Below are 16,221 nucleotides of genomic sequence, written 5' to 3' on the forward strand. Positions count from 1 at the left end.
ATCATCATTTAGCTGAGCTAATAGATGTGTTTCTTGGCTTCTCCCTACCCCTCTCCTTCTTCCTGCACATAATACCCTTACATTCCTCTAGTCTTCTCCTGTTCTCTCTCAACTGAGTGGCAATGATTTATTTTCTGAGGGGTGTGTGTGTGTGTGTGTGTGTGTGTGTGTTTCTTAGTCTACGAATTTTTATTTTTAGAACAACCGAGACTGGGGAGTTTTTAATGAGATTTATTTAGTTTAATTTTGCAGGCCCAAGAGCATGGTGTTGACATCTGGTAAGGGCTTCATATATCTTTAAACCACAGTCCCAATGAAGGTACAGGCTGGCATGTGTGAAGAGAGAAATGTTTAGTGAGAAAAGTATTAATCCCTTCCTACGGTCTCATCTCCCCAGACTCTACACAGCATCAAGGCTGCATTAATTACTTTTCTTGAAAAGATACCGAGAAACAACAAAAGGGAGCAAAGACTTGTTTTGCTAAGGGTCTTAGTCCTGGCTGTGAAGGTTAGGGGCAGGAAAGCAGAGCTGCTCAACACTCAGCAAACGACATGCAGAACAACAGGTCAGTAACAAATAGAAATCAGGACAAGATGCAGCATCCAAGAACATGCCCTAAGTGATCAAGCACTGCCACAGTCTCCCTTCCAGCCTTTCCTACCTGTGCTACCTCTCAATGCTCTATTCAGAATTGAAATCCATTCATGAACTTTTTTAGGTCAAAAAGCCTAATTCTTGACTCGTCTCTGATAAAGCTTGCACAGACACACCTAGAGCCACATGCTTTAGGCTTTTGATGAATAATCACATTGACAAAGAAAAGTAACCATTACAGAACCACCACCAAGGTTCTGTCCTCTTAAAGTGACAGTTTATTTCAATGTGGGCTTGGCAAAGCTTAGCAGCATGCATATGCCTTAGAGTAAGGTACTAGCCGCATGTGATGGGACACCAGGTTCTTGTTTTGGTGAACTTGAATAGTCACAATTTTTTCTAGTTAGACTAGCTTATTCATCAAGAACAGTCTACAGTAAGCAGCCCTTTTTAAGTATAGGTTCTTTAATATAATAATTTTCTGAACACAAATTTCAGTTGAATATAGTATTCTTCTGCTCTTCGCCCATCTGAAACTACGTTTTCTTTCTTTATTGTTAATCAATTGGGACATAGTGATGACTTAATTACTGAGCCCAAGAAGTTTTTTTTATACATTATGGACATGAAACTTATATGTGTATATCTATGCAATATTTACTGCACATCATATGCACATATGTGTGTCTTTATAATATATCTCCTTCAGGTCTGTGGCTTTTGACTTTTTTATTGTCTTAATGATATTTGATAGTTAGACATTTAAAATTTGAAAAAGTGTGATTTATCATGTTTTGTTTTTTGTTTTTTGTTTTTCCTTGTCTGCGTGGTGATTTGTTGTGTTAGGATATCTTGGCTAACCCTAGGTTTTGAAGACTGCAGATTATAGTGTGGATTGTTATTTTTAGAACAGCAATGAATATCTGCATCTTTTTTGGTACCTCTGCGAGATAGTGAGAAGAATTCTGTGAACCCTGACACACACGTGTCCTGCTTGTAACAACCATTGATTCCAGGAAACTCAGGTGCCTTAGGGGGTCCAGCGTTAACTCAGAGGTTGAAAAGGCTTTGCCTTCTATCAAACAATTTAACAGGCTAACTATAGTATAGCTTTACATATTAATCTAAGTATTTAGCATTAATAGCACTTTTTCCCATAGATCTCGTGTGTGTGTATCTATAAGCCAAACTCAGATGTTATTTGAAAGAATAATTCTACTTGAGGCTATGAATCTTAATATTAGTGATTTTGGTTTTGGTAAACAAAAAAACAAGATTTGTACCAAATTGATCATATAGCCTTACAAAAATTTAATATGTCATATGCTATAAAAATAAACATTTTTCAATAGTTACTATACACACACACATATACACATATAACTATATAAATATAACCTGCTGAATCCATTAATTGTTTTTTGTATGTGTATGATTTCAGGGCTTACTACTCAGTAAGGGATAACCAATTAGGGGTTCATTCCTGGAGAAGCCTAGGACTCAGAAGTAGTTAGTTGACTACTAACTAGTAGTTAGTAGTGTATTTTTTTGCACATGAGCCTCTTCCATGTCTATTGGTGTTGTTATTGTTCTGAGGGCAATTTGAGAAGGATTAGGGCGGTGTCCGTGGGAGGTGCTGGAGGGGAGTGACCTAGGAAGAGTTGGAGGGGGGAAAGGGAAGGGGAAATGTCATAATCATTTTAATTAAAATAAAAAATACATTTAGTATAAAACAAACTTCTCAATAGTGGAGTTGAACCCTTGAATCAGCAAAGCTTGTGTTATCCACTTTGTTTGGCCCACGGGATCTATTCCTGATTAAATCACTTGGTTGGAGGGGTGTGGCTAGAAGAGGTTTCTGAGCTTGTACCTTTGGTTCTGTTTCCACAGCTCTTCTTGGCTTCCTCGTGGGAACTATATAGAGTCTAACCGTGATGACTGCACTGTGTCTTTGATCTACGCTGTGCACCTTAAGAAGTCTGGCTACGTCTTCTTTGAGTACCAGTACGTGGACAACAACATCTTCTTTGAGTTCTTTGTAAGGCTTTTCATATTCTAGAACTTGATTTTTAAGGAACATTCATATAATTATTTATACTCCTGGCTCACACCACTTTATGCCTCCTAACTTTTTGGAGGGTGTTAGATGCATCTTTCAATGTTAAAAGAAAGCCTCCTCCGATGGTACTTTGCATTCAGTTTAATATTATTTCTTTGCTTGTCACAGTTTTCTTGTGGAATAATGTTGGCTTGCTACATTTCTGGTTATGCTCATCAGGTGGCTATTTGGCTTAGACTGTACATCACAAATAATTTTTCCAACACTCATTTTCTTCATTCTTTAGCTACAGAAGGTATTACTCTTCTACACATTGTGTATATAGAGGGATATCAATGTTTACGTGTTCATATGTGTGTTTATATGTGGAAGAACATACATGTGTATGTGAGGAGGGCAGAACTTGATGCTGGGTGTTCTCCTCTATCACCCTCCACTTTACTTTTTTGAAACAGAGTGTCTCATTGTGCCTGAGCTCATGGATTGGGCTGTGCTGGCTGCCCAGCTAGCTCTGAGCATCTGCGTTTCCCTGGTCTACCAGTACTAGGTTAGAGCTGTGTGCCACCACAGCTGTGTTTTACACATGGTAGGGATCTAAGCATGTTCTCGTTATGGTTATATAGCAAGTACATTACCCATTGAGTCATGATAAGTTTCTTTTATGTTAAAATTATATTAAAGTATTTTGATTTTGCTTAAATATTTTCTTGCAAGTCAGTAAATATTTCCTGCTTACTATAATTATTTGCTTATTCATAATTATTTAAAAAATAAAAATGGCTGTATGTTTTGATTCTGTGAATTTTAGACTGTTGAAAGGTCTCCTTGGATATGGCATATTTTGATATGTCTGTCACGAGCTTAAGTAGAATTACAGAATCTAAGATATAGTTCTATACTAGTGGACTAACTACTGAGGCTATTTAATGAATGCAAGCTGTACCTGATCTCGTACTATTTATTATGACAGTGACTTTAATTCTTGAGAAAATATTTTCAGATGGACTTGTACTAAGCACAATGTTTGTTTTGTCATCAATGGGAAAAAAAAAAAAAACATGTTTCTGTGATCCAGGTTTTAAGAAAGAACACACTGTCCTTGGCGTGATTTCATCCTGCGTGTCTGTTCTGTGGAACAGTAGGCAGTTGTTTTCTGTCCAGCTTCTCCTATACCAAAGTGCGTGCCTCCACCTCATGGAAGACTTGATGGACATGGACATGAGCCCTCTTAGGCCTCACAACTACCTTTTTGGCTGTGAACTAAAGGCTAACAAAGACTATCACTTTAAAGTGGATAATGATGAAAATGAGCACCAGTTATCATTAAGAACGGTCAGTTTAGGAGCAGGGGCAAAAAATGAGTTACACATCATAGAGGCAGACCAATTAAAGTCACACTGGCAACTTTGGAACTTTCTGTACAACCAACAGTTTCCCTTGGGGGCTTTGAAATTACACCATCTGTGGTCTTATGGTTGAAGTGTGGTTCAGGGCCTGTGCACATTAGGGGACAGCACCTAATAGCTGTAGAGGAAGATGCAGAACCTGAAGATGAAGATGAGGAGGATGTAAAACTCTTAGGCATGTCTGGAAAATGATCTGCTCCTGGAGGTGGTAACAAGGTTCCACAGGAAAAAGTAAAACTTGATGAAGATGCTGAGGACAATGAGGACGATGATGAAGAAAATGATGATGATGATGGTGGTGGTGAAGAGGAAACTGAGGAAATGGTCCCAGTGAAGAAATCTGTACAAGATACCCCAGCCAAAAATGCACAAAAATCAAACCAAAATGGAAAAGACTTAAAACTGTTAACATCAAGATCAAAGGGTCGAGTCCTTCAAAATAGTAAAAAAAAAACCAAAAACCTCCTAAAACACCAAAGGGACCTAGTTCTGTAGCAGACATTAAGGCAAAAATGCAAGCGAGTATAGAAAAAGGTAGTTCTCTTCCCAAGTAGAAGCCAAGTTCATTAATTATGTGACATTTGTTTCTGGATGACTGACCAGGAGGCTATTCGAGATCTCTGGCAGTGGAGGAAGTCTCTTTAAGAAAATGCTTTAAGCAGTTTGAAATATTCTGTCTTACTTCATTTCTGTAATAGTTGATATCTGGCTGTCCTTTTTATAATGCAAAGTGAGAACTTTCCCTACTGTGTTTGATAAATGTTGTCCAGGTTCAATTGTCAAGAATGTGTTGTCTAAAATGCCTGTTTAGTTTTCAAGGATGGAACTCCACCCTTTACTTGGTTTAAGTATATATGGAATGTTATGATAGGACATAGTAATAATAGTGGTGGTCAGATGTGGAAATGGTAGGGAAACAAAAATATATATGTGAGATAAACTCAGCTTTTTAGTAATAAAAAAAGAACATACTAACAATTTTAAAATAAATTTCTATGGCTCTAGGTGATAAGTATATCTATTTTTTGTGATTAGTATTTCTTTTTTTAAAATTAGGTATTTTCTTCATTTACATTTCAAATGCTATCCCAAAAGTCCCCCATACCCTCTCCCCCCCAATCCCCTACCCACCCACTACCACTTCTTGGCCCTGGCGTTCCCCTCTACTGAGGCATACAAAGTTTGCACGACCAATGGGCCTCTCTTCCCAATGATGGCTGACTAGGCCATCTTCTAATACATATGCAACTAGAGACACGAGCTCTGGGGTACTGGTTAGTTCATGTTGTTGATCCACCTATAGGGTTGCAGACCTCTTTAGCTCCTTGGGTACTTTCTCTAGCTCCTCCATTGGGGGCCCTGTGCTCCATCCAATAGCTGACTGTGAGCATCCACTTCTGTGTTTGCTAGGCCCCGGCATAGCCTCACATGAGACAGCTATATCAGGGTCCTTTCAGCAAAATCTTGCTAGTGTATGCAATGGTGTCAGCGTTTGGATGCTGATCATGGGATGGGTCCCCGGGTGCGGCAGTCTCTAGATGGCCCATCCTTTCGTCTCAGCTTAAAACTTTGTATCTGTAACTCCTTCTATGGGTGTTTTCTTCCCAATTCTAAGAAGGGGCAAAGTGCCCACACTTTGGTCTTCATTCTTCTTGAGTTTCATGTGTTTTGCAACTTGTATCTTGGGTATTCTGAGTTTCTGGGCTAATATCCTCTTATCAGTGAGTATATATCATGTGAGATTTTTTGTGATTGGGTTACCTCACTCAGTATGATACCCTCCAGGTCCATCCATTTGCCTAGGAATTTCATAAATCCATTGTTTTTAATAGCTGAGTAGTACTCCATTGTGTAAATGTACCACATTTTCTGTATCCATTCCTCTGTTGAGGGGCATCTGGGTTCTTTCCAATTTCTGGCTATTATAAATAAGGCTGCTATGAACATAGTGGAACATGTGTTCTTATTACCGGTTGGAACATCTTCTGGATATATGCCCAGGAGAGGTATTGTGGGATCCTCCGGTAGTACTATGTCCAATTTTCTGAGGAACTGCCAGACTGATTCCAGAGTGGCTGTACAAGCTTGCAATCCCACCAACAATNGAGGAGTGTTCTCCACATCCTCGCCAGCATCTGCTGTCACCTGAATTTTTTATTTTAATGTGATTAGTATTTATAAATCAGTAATTGTAGTTTCTATATCAAAAGTTTGATTGGTAAGAAATATTTCTCATTGCGCTTCCCTTTGAAGTAAAGAGGTTCAGGCTCTGGTTGTAACTGTAATTATTAGCTGTATGTTCTTGAGCAGTTAGACTAAGTTTCCAGCCCTTACTGCTTCCTTCTGTGAGGTGGATTGCTTGATATGGCCTTTTGGGGAGCTTCTAATATGGATAGCCTTTGATGTTTTAGAATGTTAAGCAACATTTAGACAGATTTGCTTTTTAAAGTGTATCTTGTTTGCAAAAAAGCTTGTGAGAATGAATGAGTATTTCTTGGGACATTTCAACAGTATTGCAGAAAATGAATAAACTCAGGAAATGAGACAAGGGTCTAATTGTTGTAAATAGCAGTTTCTTTACATTTCTCAACAAGTCCCTTGAGAACAGTCAATAAAGGTGTTTTTAAGGCATGGCACTTCATTACCCCCTGTCAGTGATGCCTGTGCTCTTTGGTTTAGAGTCTGACAGGGGTGGCAAGCTCATGACGGTCCTTTCTATCTCACGTTGATAGGTTGTGATTGACTGAGAAGGTCAGCACTCCTCAGTCATCAGTAATCAGTGGTGAAAGGGAAGCGTTTTTTTTTTCTTTTTATTGGATAATTTCTTTATTTACATTCCAAATATTTTCCCCTTTCCAGGTCTTCCTTTCTGAAACCCCCTATCCCATCCACAACCCGCTTCTATGAGGATACTCCCCCCATTCCCGCTAGCATCTTCCCACCCTGGCCTTCCCCTATACTGGGGCATAGAACCTCCTCAGGCCCAAGGGCCACTCCTACTGATGTCCAACAAGGCCATCCTCTGCCACATATGCAGGCTGGAGCCATGGGTCACTCTATGTGTACTCTTTTTTTGGTGGTTTAGTCCCTGGGAGCCCCCCGGGGGCTTGGTGTATTGACACTGTTGCTCCCCCCATGGGAATACAAAAGAAAAGGAAGCGTTTGAATAAGAAAGATATAGGTGGATGGAGAAAACTATACAGAAATAGTATATAGTATGAAGTACTGAAGTACTAAGATTGAGGATCAAGTGCGACTTTACCTCAGCACTACTGTTTCTTTTCAAAATATGAAGGTGAAACCTAGAGGAGTTATTGGTCCATGATTACACTTTAACTAGTTTCAAAATGAGTAATAAAATTCACTTCTCCAAAGTGGCATCTTTAGCATGTATATTAGTTCCTCACTAAAGGTCAGAGCCTGTAGCTTCTAGGGAATGGCTTAATGCTGGTGTCACATTGCTCATGATGGTCAGAGGAGAAACAGGCCACACATTCAATTAAAGGAAATATTAATTGGATAGTCTCTTGATACTGGGATCACCAGTGGGACTGTTTTCTAGTTAATAAATCTTTAGAAAGTTCTTTTAGTGAAAACACTTAGAGCTTTGTGACAGGAAAATAGGGGCGGCATCAAGAATAATTTACAAAAGAGAAAGATAGACTTGGTAGCTGATAAATACATTGGTGATATCTGACTCCACCTTGCTGCTGACTGTATTGCTATACCACCATAATGGTCTGCCTTTTAGCTATCTAGCTCTATACCTATGTGCATACCTAAACACGTAGTCTCCTAACCTCTAAGCATCTTTGAAGCATTACTCAGAGAGTTCAAGATGTTTTTTCATTACTTATTTATTATTATTATTTAATTGATTATTATTTATTCATTCATTTTGCATCCTGATCACTGCCTTCCTCCTGGCACCCCCTCGCAGTTTCCCCCTTTCTCCTCTGAGAGGGTGGAAGCTCCCAATGCTTATCCACAACCCTAGCACATCAAGTTTCTGCAGGTTAGACACATCTTCTTCAGGCCAGACAAGCAGCACAGTTAGAGGAATGGGATTTATATGCAGACAACAGATTTAGGGACAGCTCTCACTCCAGTTGTTGGAGGACCTAATGAAGATGGAGCTACACATCTGCTACATATGTGGGGGGCCTAGTTCCAGCCAGTATATTTTCTGTGCTTGATGGTTCAGTCTCTGAGAGCCCCCAAAGGTACAGGTTAGTTGACTGTTGATCTTCCTGTAGAGTTCCTATCCCCAAGTCTCCCAATCCTTCCTCCAACTCTTCGTAAGACTCCCTGAGCTTCGACCAATGTTTGGCTGTGGATCTGTTTCAATCAGCTGCTAGGTGGAGCCTCTCAGAGCACAGTTATGCGAGGCTCCTGTCTGCAAGCATAACATAGTGTCAGGGGTTGGTGCTTGTCCATGGGATGGGTTTCAAATTGGGCCAGTCATTCCCTTAATTTATTCCATCTTTGTTCCTGCATTTCTTTTAGATAGGATAGATTTTTTGCTGAATATTTTGTGGGCAGGTTCGTGTCCTTATCCCTCCACTGGGGGTCCTGCCTGTCTACAGGAAGTAGCCACTGCATATTCTATAACCCCACTGCTAGGAGTCTCAGAAAAGTTATCACAAAGACTCATGGGAGTCTTCCCCTTCTCTGGTATGTCCTGGAGATGTTCCCTAACCCCTATCCTTTGCCAGCTGCTGATTTCCCACAATTGACCCTGAACCTCCCATCCTCCTCCCCATTCCCTCTCCCACCCTGTCCCCTCCCTCCATCCGCCTCCTATGACTGTTTTATTTCCCCTTCTAAGTGAGATTCAAGCATCCCCACTTGGGCCTTCCATCTTGTTTAGTTTCTTTGGGTCTGTGGAATATAATGATACTGTGTGTATCCTGTACTTTATGGCTGATATCCACTTATAAGAGAGTATATATTATGCATGTCATTTTGGGTCCTGGTTACCTCATTCATGATGATATTTTCTAGTTCCATCCATTTGCCTGCAAAATTCATGATAACCTCATTTTTGATAGCTGAGTAGTGTTCCATTATGTAAATAAACCACATTTTTCTTTGTCCATTCTTTGGTTGAAGGACATAGGGGTTGTTTCCAGTTTGTGGCTATTATGAATAAAGCTGCTATGATGTTCAATGTATTATCTCTAGTCATTTTAATTAGCATGGTAAATGATTAATATTTACTCCACTACAAAAGGTTAGGACTTAGATTTTGTCTATAACCGTGTAACTACACGGTTATTTACACATTTGGTTAGATTACATCCTGGGAAACGAATAACCAAAGCAGACTTTATTTGCTAATGTAAGATTTTACTGTCATCAATGACTTTTGCAGATAAATGTAGCTCTCACTCCGTATCAAAGAAGTTTCTTTTTGCAGCAGATGGAGGTTAATACAGAGATCTACAACTAGTGAAAAAGGCAGAGAATAAGTTACTGTAAGATACTCAACCCTAGTTAACAATCCAACTCCCAGTCCTAAGTCTCAGGGAACATCGAAGAAGATGAAGCAGAAAGATCCAAGAGCTCAAATTTCAGACACCTGCTGTGACATAGTGACATCTAGGCATGACAGAAAAGTTGCACCAATAGAGTCTTACCAGTGTGGTTGCCAACTAGGAACTGGCTAATGACCACACTAGCCATCAAGGAAAGAGGAAGCTCACAAAGCCCCACCCCTAGAGGAAAGTCTTCATGCAGTCAGTGGCTGCTGAGTAAGGCAGAGAATCAGTTTTCCCCGGGTGTAACCCCTAATAAGTCACCAAATTCCAAGTATTCATCCTTAAACATGTGTACATATGAGTGACACTGTGGGCTCTGTAAGTGTTTATCTATGTATAACAAATGCAAAAGAAGAGGACAGGAATCCTGGAATGGATGGGATGTGTGGGAGGGGCTTTAAGGGGGAGAAGGAGGGGTGGAAATGATTTAAATACAGAATACTCATGTATGAAATTCTCAAAAGAAGAATTTAAATTAAATAATGAAAATAGCTTTTAAACTCCAACTTGCATGTGAATGTGAGTTAGAACATTTGGGCAAGTTGGGCAGAGGGTTTGTAATGGCTTCCCAGTGTTGATTACTCTCACTCTCCTTACTGTCCAGGCATTTGGTTACAGCAATGAAATGGGTCAGTCAGAACCGCTTCCTCACATGCAGTTGTAATGTCGTCTTCAGTGGTCTTGGTCTGGTTGCTTGTTGGAGATTGCTTACTTTGTTGTTTAAAAGGGACTCAAGGGTGTTCTTGCAGTATGTGAACGGATAGAACGAATGAAAGCTATTATCCCGGGAGCTTCACTGAACCCCTTTTGTTTGACTCACAGATTCAGAATGACCAGTGCCAGGAGATGGATGCCACCACAGACAAGTGGGTGAAGCTCACAGACAATGGAGAATGGGGCTCCCATTCTGTAAGTCCCTTTCCTTTTGATACCAACCCCATTCTTCTCCTTCCTATTTACAAGCATTCAATCTACGAAAATAAAATGCATAACCTGGTGGGTTACTTTTGATAAGCTTCATTTAGTGAAGAAACTTCCTTTGCGGCTCATAGACTGACATTTAAAATTTCGGCTTATTTTTCTGTTTCCCTTTTTCCTTAGAATGTTTCCTATCCCTTTCTCATCTCAATGGTACTCAGCGATTTAGACGGTTAGATAAAACTGATATAAAACATTACAAAGTTTGAGCGTGCAAGTTTACAAATACATCTGCCACATGAGATAGACTAGTTCCTCTGATCATTGGTTAGACCATGAATTAACTTAATTCCATGTTTTCCGCTTTTAGAAAGTGATTTTTTTCAGGTTTGTTTGCATTTTGGGCCTAGCATTGGATACATCTGATTGTTACAAAATATACCCACTTTTGGAGGCTCAGCCTACTTTCTACACATTTGCTACCTGTTGGTAAAAGTTTTATTCTTTCTGGTCAAGCAGTATAAATTTTACTTCTGCCCAGCATGTCTCATTCAGAGCTTGAGTCCAAGAGGCACTGATGACATGTTTAATATAGCTTGTATTATTTGTGACACTGTCCCTTTGGAGTGAGGCGTGGTTTTAAAACGTGGCTCTAAATCAGACCTGCATTTGTGTAGATGGTTTGTTTAGTGTCTTTGTGGCTGCTCTTTCTTTCATTTTAGAAACGAGAACAGTCTTCCTGTATCAGATAAGATGAAGGCAGGAAGGGCCTAGATGGAGCCTCCAATGTGAAACCTGAGTTCTCTTTAAATAACCAACTCTCATTTCAATCTTTGTTTTTATACAAATGCCTCATCTGTGAGTTTACACAATGTAGACTTTCAGGAGGATTTTTCACCTCTGTGCTTGAAAGCAATATTAGTACTATTTAAGGTCCATTCACCTCACTGCCCAGTGGGTGGGGCTTTGGCAGCAAATGGGCGTTCTTACCTTTATAGAAGGAACACAAGAGAACGTGCAGAATGCATTCGTTCTTCCCATCCCTGGCAGGAAGATATAGTCAGGCAGATTTTAATGTTGTGGAGCTTGAATTTTATCAGCCAGGGTATATAGAAGAATAAAGGTATCACAGGAAAAAGCAAAAACCTAACTTTGGGTTGGTCACCTGCATCAGCAAGAAATGTATTAGAAAATTCACTTGATTTGATGTAGGAAATGTCCCAGTGGCAAAGGAATCAAATGCTAATATCATTTAACTTCTCAAGCCAGAGTTAAATCATGCTACCCATAAAAAGTGCCTTTTCTCTTGTTCCCACCACACTGTGGCTCATTGAATGGTTTTAAGAAGCCACGAAGCTATGGTAGGCCATTTTCTATCTTTGAACAAAATACCCAGGGTTGGATATTTTCTAAATTTAAAGGGCTGATTTAATTCAGTTTTGGAGGTTTAAAGTTGTATACCTGCATCTTCCCAGCTCTGGTGATGGTGGCATCAGAATGGTGGGAGTGTGTACAAGGGGCTCATATGGTGAAACAGAAAGGCAGTGGAGATCAGGCTTGCTCTTTAATTACAGGCATTCTTGTGGGAACTTGCTTTGTGAGGGCAGATTAGCCACTTCTGAGGCAATGGTCTCAAATGGATTCCCACCAGTCCCTCCTCAGAAAAGTTCACTACTGCCACACTGTGGCCCAGGCTTTCAGCACATGGATCTTTAGGGACCACATTATGGTGTCTGCCTGCCTGCCTTCTTCCCTCCCTCCTTCCCCTGCGCCCTCTCTCTTTCTTTCCAGTTCAGAGATATACCTTAAGAATATAGCATTACTGTCAAAGTATATGCTTGTGTGAAAATTCATTTACCCTTTCTGATAAAGCCCTTCTGGTTATAAGCTACAACTTTAAAGTGTAAAAACAAATTTATCTTTTGTTTTGACTTAGCTTCCTTCTTAGTATATTAGTATGGATTGTCTCACTGTTGTATTTTTAATTTTAAATTAACTTCATTAAAGCTCAGGCTGAAATTAAGAGTATTTAAATTTGTTAATTCTATTTTTAACGGTGTTTATATAAGGAATTGAAAGAGGTTTTAAGGGAGTAGTTTCTGGCTGTGGTTAGAAATAGCTCGTCTGACCTAAGTGTCTTGTGTTTCTTTCTGTAGGTAATGCTGAAATCAGGCACAAATATTCTGTACTGGAGGACGACAGGCATCCTTATGGGTTCTAAGGCAGTGAAGCCCGTGCTGGTAAAGAATATCACCATCGAAGGTATTTCATAGCTCTGTGCCTTAGGACTCGCTAGTCCAATTTTATTGTTAAAATATTTGTTAAACTGTTGGTTTAACTGACCTAAGTGTTTATAATAAAGACAAATGTCAGACATCATGCATGTCTAAAGACCTTAGTTTCATGTCCACCAAATTGATTAATCAGTTTTCTCTGTTCTGCCCTCAAACTGAATTATCTAATAGCTATAAAGCAGCAAAGACAATAAATGACAGTCTTCAGTGTTTTTTTTTAAATAAAATGGAAGTGGACTTGTGTACAAAAGCCCATTACTCATTAGAGGTATGCAAATTATGCTAGTTAATCTGATCATTACTATATACATAAGAATAATAAGAGTCTGGCTGCTTCCTAAACCTCTTGTGCCTTTCTGAGCCAGATGGGTCACTTTTGGTGCAGCTGAGCCACTAATGAACCCTATCATGGCTCCTTCTCAAGTAGACTGTATCTAGTCAAAGCAGCAATTCTTCTTTATTAAACTTTGGTATGTTTTGCTTATCCCATATGCCTGCTCCGGAGATGTTAACTCATTACTCATTGGGACATCTGCTGGACCAAGCTGGAATTTCCAACCAGTAGCCATTTCTAGGGTCATTCCTACTTGCTCACACACCATCAATCTCTCCTTGTTCCAAGTAGATAAGGAATGTGGGTTCAAGTTACTATTGTTCTTTTTGTCTTCTCTGCAGAAGCAGCAAGTAGGTGCTAATGTGCTTATTGCGCTGCTGGGTTCTCCCCTCCAAACCCCATTTTCCTTTCCACACAGGGGTGGCATACACCTCAGAGTGTTTTCCATGTAAGCCAGGCACTTTCAGCAACAAACCAGGCTCATTTAACTGCCAGATGTGTCCCAGAAACACCTATTCTGAGAAGGGTGCTAAAGAATGCATAAGGTGTCAGGAGGACTCCCAGTTTTCAGGTAAGGCTAACTGACACTTTTTATTCCTCTCTTTCCATGATAATTGCTGATCAGGTGCCATTTCCCATGGTTGAATGCGTATGGTAAAAAAACGGTGGATCAAAAGAGAAAAAAAAAAAGGTGGATCACACACCAGTGGGATGAAGTGAATATGTGTTGAATCGAGGACAATGACAAAATGACATCCCAGTGTCCTTCTCTGCATGACTCTCTCCCTTTATGATTTTCCTTTATCCCATACTCCATTGTAAAATGGTATTTGTATCAGTCTAGCTAACTTTTTAATTTCACACAGTTTGTTACCATAAAGGCTGTAGCAATATAATTAGAAAGTTTGTTCAACACTTCCAGTCTTCATTGACAAAATAGGAGGAATCTAATATCGTCTGGAAAAAGTCACCACACAGCAGATGTATCATAGAAACATTGTTTTCCTCCTTTCAGAGAGACTGAAAATAACAAACCTTTATTTGCTTAAGGCTTGACTAGCTCTACCTGAACTACTCTAGCACAGTGACTGTTTTTTTTTAAACATGTTAGCTTGCTTTTGTATTTTGATGTTCCTATTCTCTTATGGTCACAAAGGCCCATTTCTGAAGTGCTTTGTGTGCATATGTGTTACAGAGGAAGGAGCCAGTGAGTGTGTGGATCGCCCACCCTGCACTACCAAAGACTATTTCCAGATCCATACCCCCTGTGACGAAGAAGGAAAGGTATAATAAGTAGTGTTTCACTCACCCTGTGTTTATAAAACTCTCTTCCCAGTGTGGGGTTTGTAACTAGTATGTGCAGACAGGACAGAGGATATCAAAGAGTTTAGGTGTTGCAAACTGCCTTTGCTTTTACCTCCCAATTAGTTCTCTGGACGCTGTATGTAGCTCGTTGGTAATCTTTATGATACTTTGGGAAAACTTCTCTGTTTAGAGGGTATTTGTTTCATAAAAACATCTTGTGTCTGTCTCCATTTTTTTCATCTTTAAAGCACGGTTGTTATTATTCCCTATCTTGTGAAGCTTCAAGGGGAAGACGTAAAATGCTCAAAGTAAGGTTTCTAGCCTTTTCCATTATAAGAACCCCATACATTATTACCATTTTTTAAAATAAATACATTCTTTCAGATTGCTATTTTTTAACAAAATACATTTTTTTCAGAGGTCAAATGATCCAGAAGAGGATAGTTTGAAGTATGTACTATGGCTCACAAGATGAAGATGTCTTGTAGCTTGTATTGATCTGTAAGATACTCAGATCTTATCAGAGACGCTGTGCAGGCACAGGCTGATTCGGCTATGGTAGACTACTGTGTACTTGCACTTAGAAAACACAAAGTAATTACCACATGTACAGCATCTAACTGGGGGTGGGGTGGGGTGGGTGGGCAGAGTGCACAGATAAACTCTGCTGTTGATCCATCATTGTCTCAAAGACTCAGCCAGTACCAGGCCTGCCAATGAGAAGCTGAGTATGAGAAGGCATTGGTTCAAAGTGTCCTTCAGATATGTTTACAGCCCTAGTCAGGGCATTTAGTTTTTGGAGATATCAGCAAATATTATTTTTCCTTTCCTAATTTTGTATCTGTGAGTGCTAATCTGTACTTTTCATATTTATGTGAATATGAAACTTCCTTTTTGCCTTTAAAAACTTTGAAGGGATTTTGAGTTGAGTTAAAGTGAATATATACTAATTTAAAGCGATTAGAAGAAATTTTTAATAAGAAATACCACTATTATTTTTAATAAGAATGTTAACTCAAGCTAACAGCATTAAGTAATGAAGGGTTGTACAGTAAGATTGTCAGTAGCCCTACGATAATGCCATGTGAGGCTAATTTAGAACGTACACATAGAGAGTTGCCACTAAAAGTGCAATAAAAAGTATTGTCTGTAATACCTTTAAAATAAACCTTTCTTAGCTAAACTTGCCTTACTTATTGTTAAAAGTGAATTTAGTTTATTCTATGTAACAACGATTAATTCAGTATTACTGAAGAATGAATGAATGAGATCTATTAATGCATTCTATCTGAACAACATGAAAATATATTAAAATCATATTTGTTACATCGCTGAGTGATTTAGTGTATCAGTGAGTATAATGCCAGTGACCAGTCTGACAATATCTGGCTGACATTGCCTAATAGAATTAAGGTCATTCATATTCAAATATAATTTAGAACACACACACAGCACTCACTTACAAGCATGCTGAATGCAAACATATACATGAAATGTTTTTCATATAAGTCAGAGAATCTTTCATATAAGTCAAGAATAGGTTCTTGGTATAGAAGAAAATAATGTGTCCATGTTTCATAAACTCAGTTCACTCCTTTTAAAAATTATTGTTTATTTTATTTATTTACATTTCAAATATTATCTCCCTTCCTGTTTTCCCTGCAAACCCCCATCCCACCCTCCCTCCCCTGCTTCTATGAGGGTGCTTGCCCACATACTCAGCCACCCACTCCCAACTCACTGCCCTAGCATTCCCCTATGCTTGGGCAT

The 16,221-nt window shown here is 39.3% G+C and overlaps 1 protein-coding gene and 1 pseudogene across 2 annotated transcripts in view; both read left to right on the plus strand.

Annotated features, from left to right (window-relative positions):
- Kiaa1324l (KIAA1324 like) overlaps positions 1-16,221 on the plus strand; it is a 192,837-nt gene that overhangs the window by 119,310 nt on the left and 57,306 nt on the right. For both annotated transcript variants that reach the window (XM_021162113.2, XM_029477444.1), the window contains 5 exons: positions 2,486-2,633; positions 10,423-10,509; positions 12,675-12,780; positions 13,565-13,717; positions 14,342-14,430. In XM_021162113.2, the coding sequence (XP_021017772.1) occupies positions 2,486-2,633; positions 10,423-10,509; positions 12,675-12,780; positions 13,565-13,717; positions 14,342-14,430 (583 nt within the window). The remainder of the gene's footprint in view (positions 1-2,485; positions 2,634-10,422; positions 10,510-12,674; positions 12,781-13,564; positions 13,718-14,341; positions 14,431-16,221) is intronic.
- LOC110294110 lies at positions 3,849-4,705 on the plus strand (annotated as a pseudogene).

The sequence above is a fragment of the Mus caroli genome, chromosome 5 (assembly GCF_900094665.2).
Source record: "Mus caroli chromosome 5, CAROLI_EIJ_v1.1, whole genome shotgun sequence".
Classification (NCBI taxonomy): domain Eukaryota; kingdom Metazoa; phylum Chordata; class Mammalia; order Rodentia; family Muridae; genus Mus; species Mus caroli.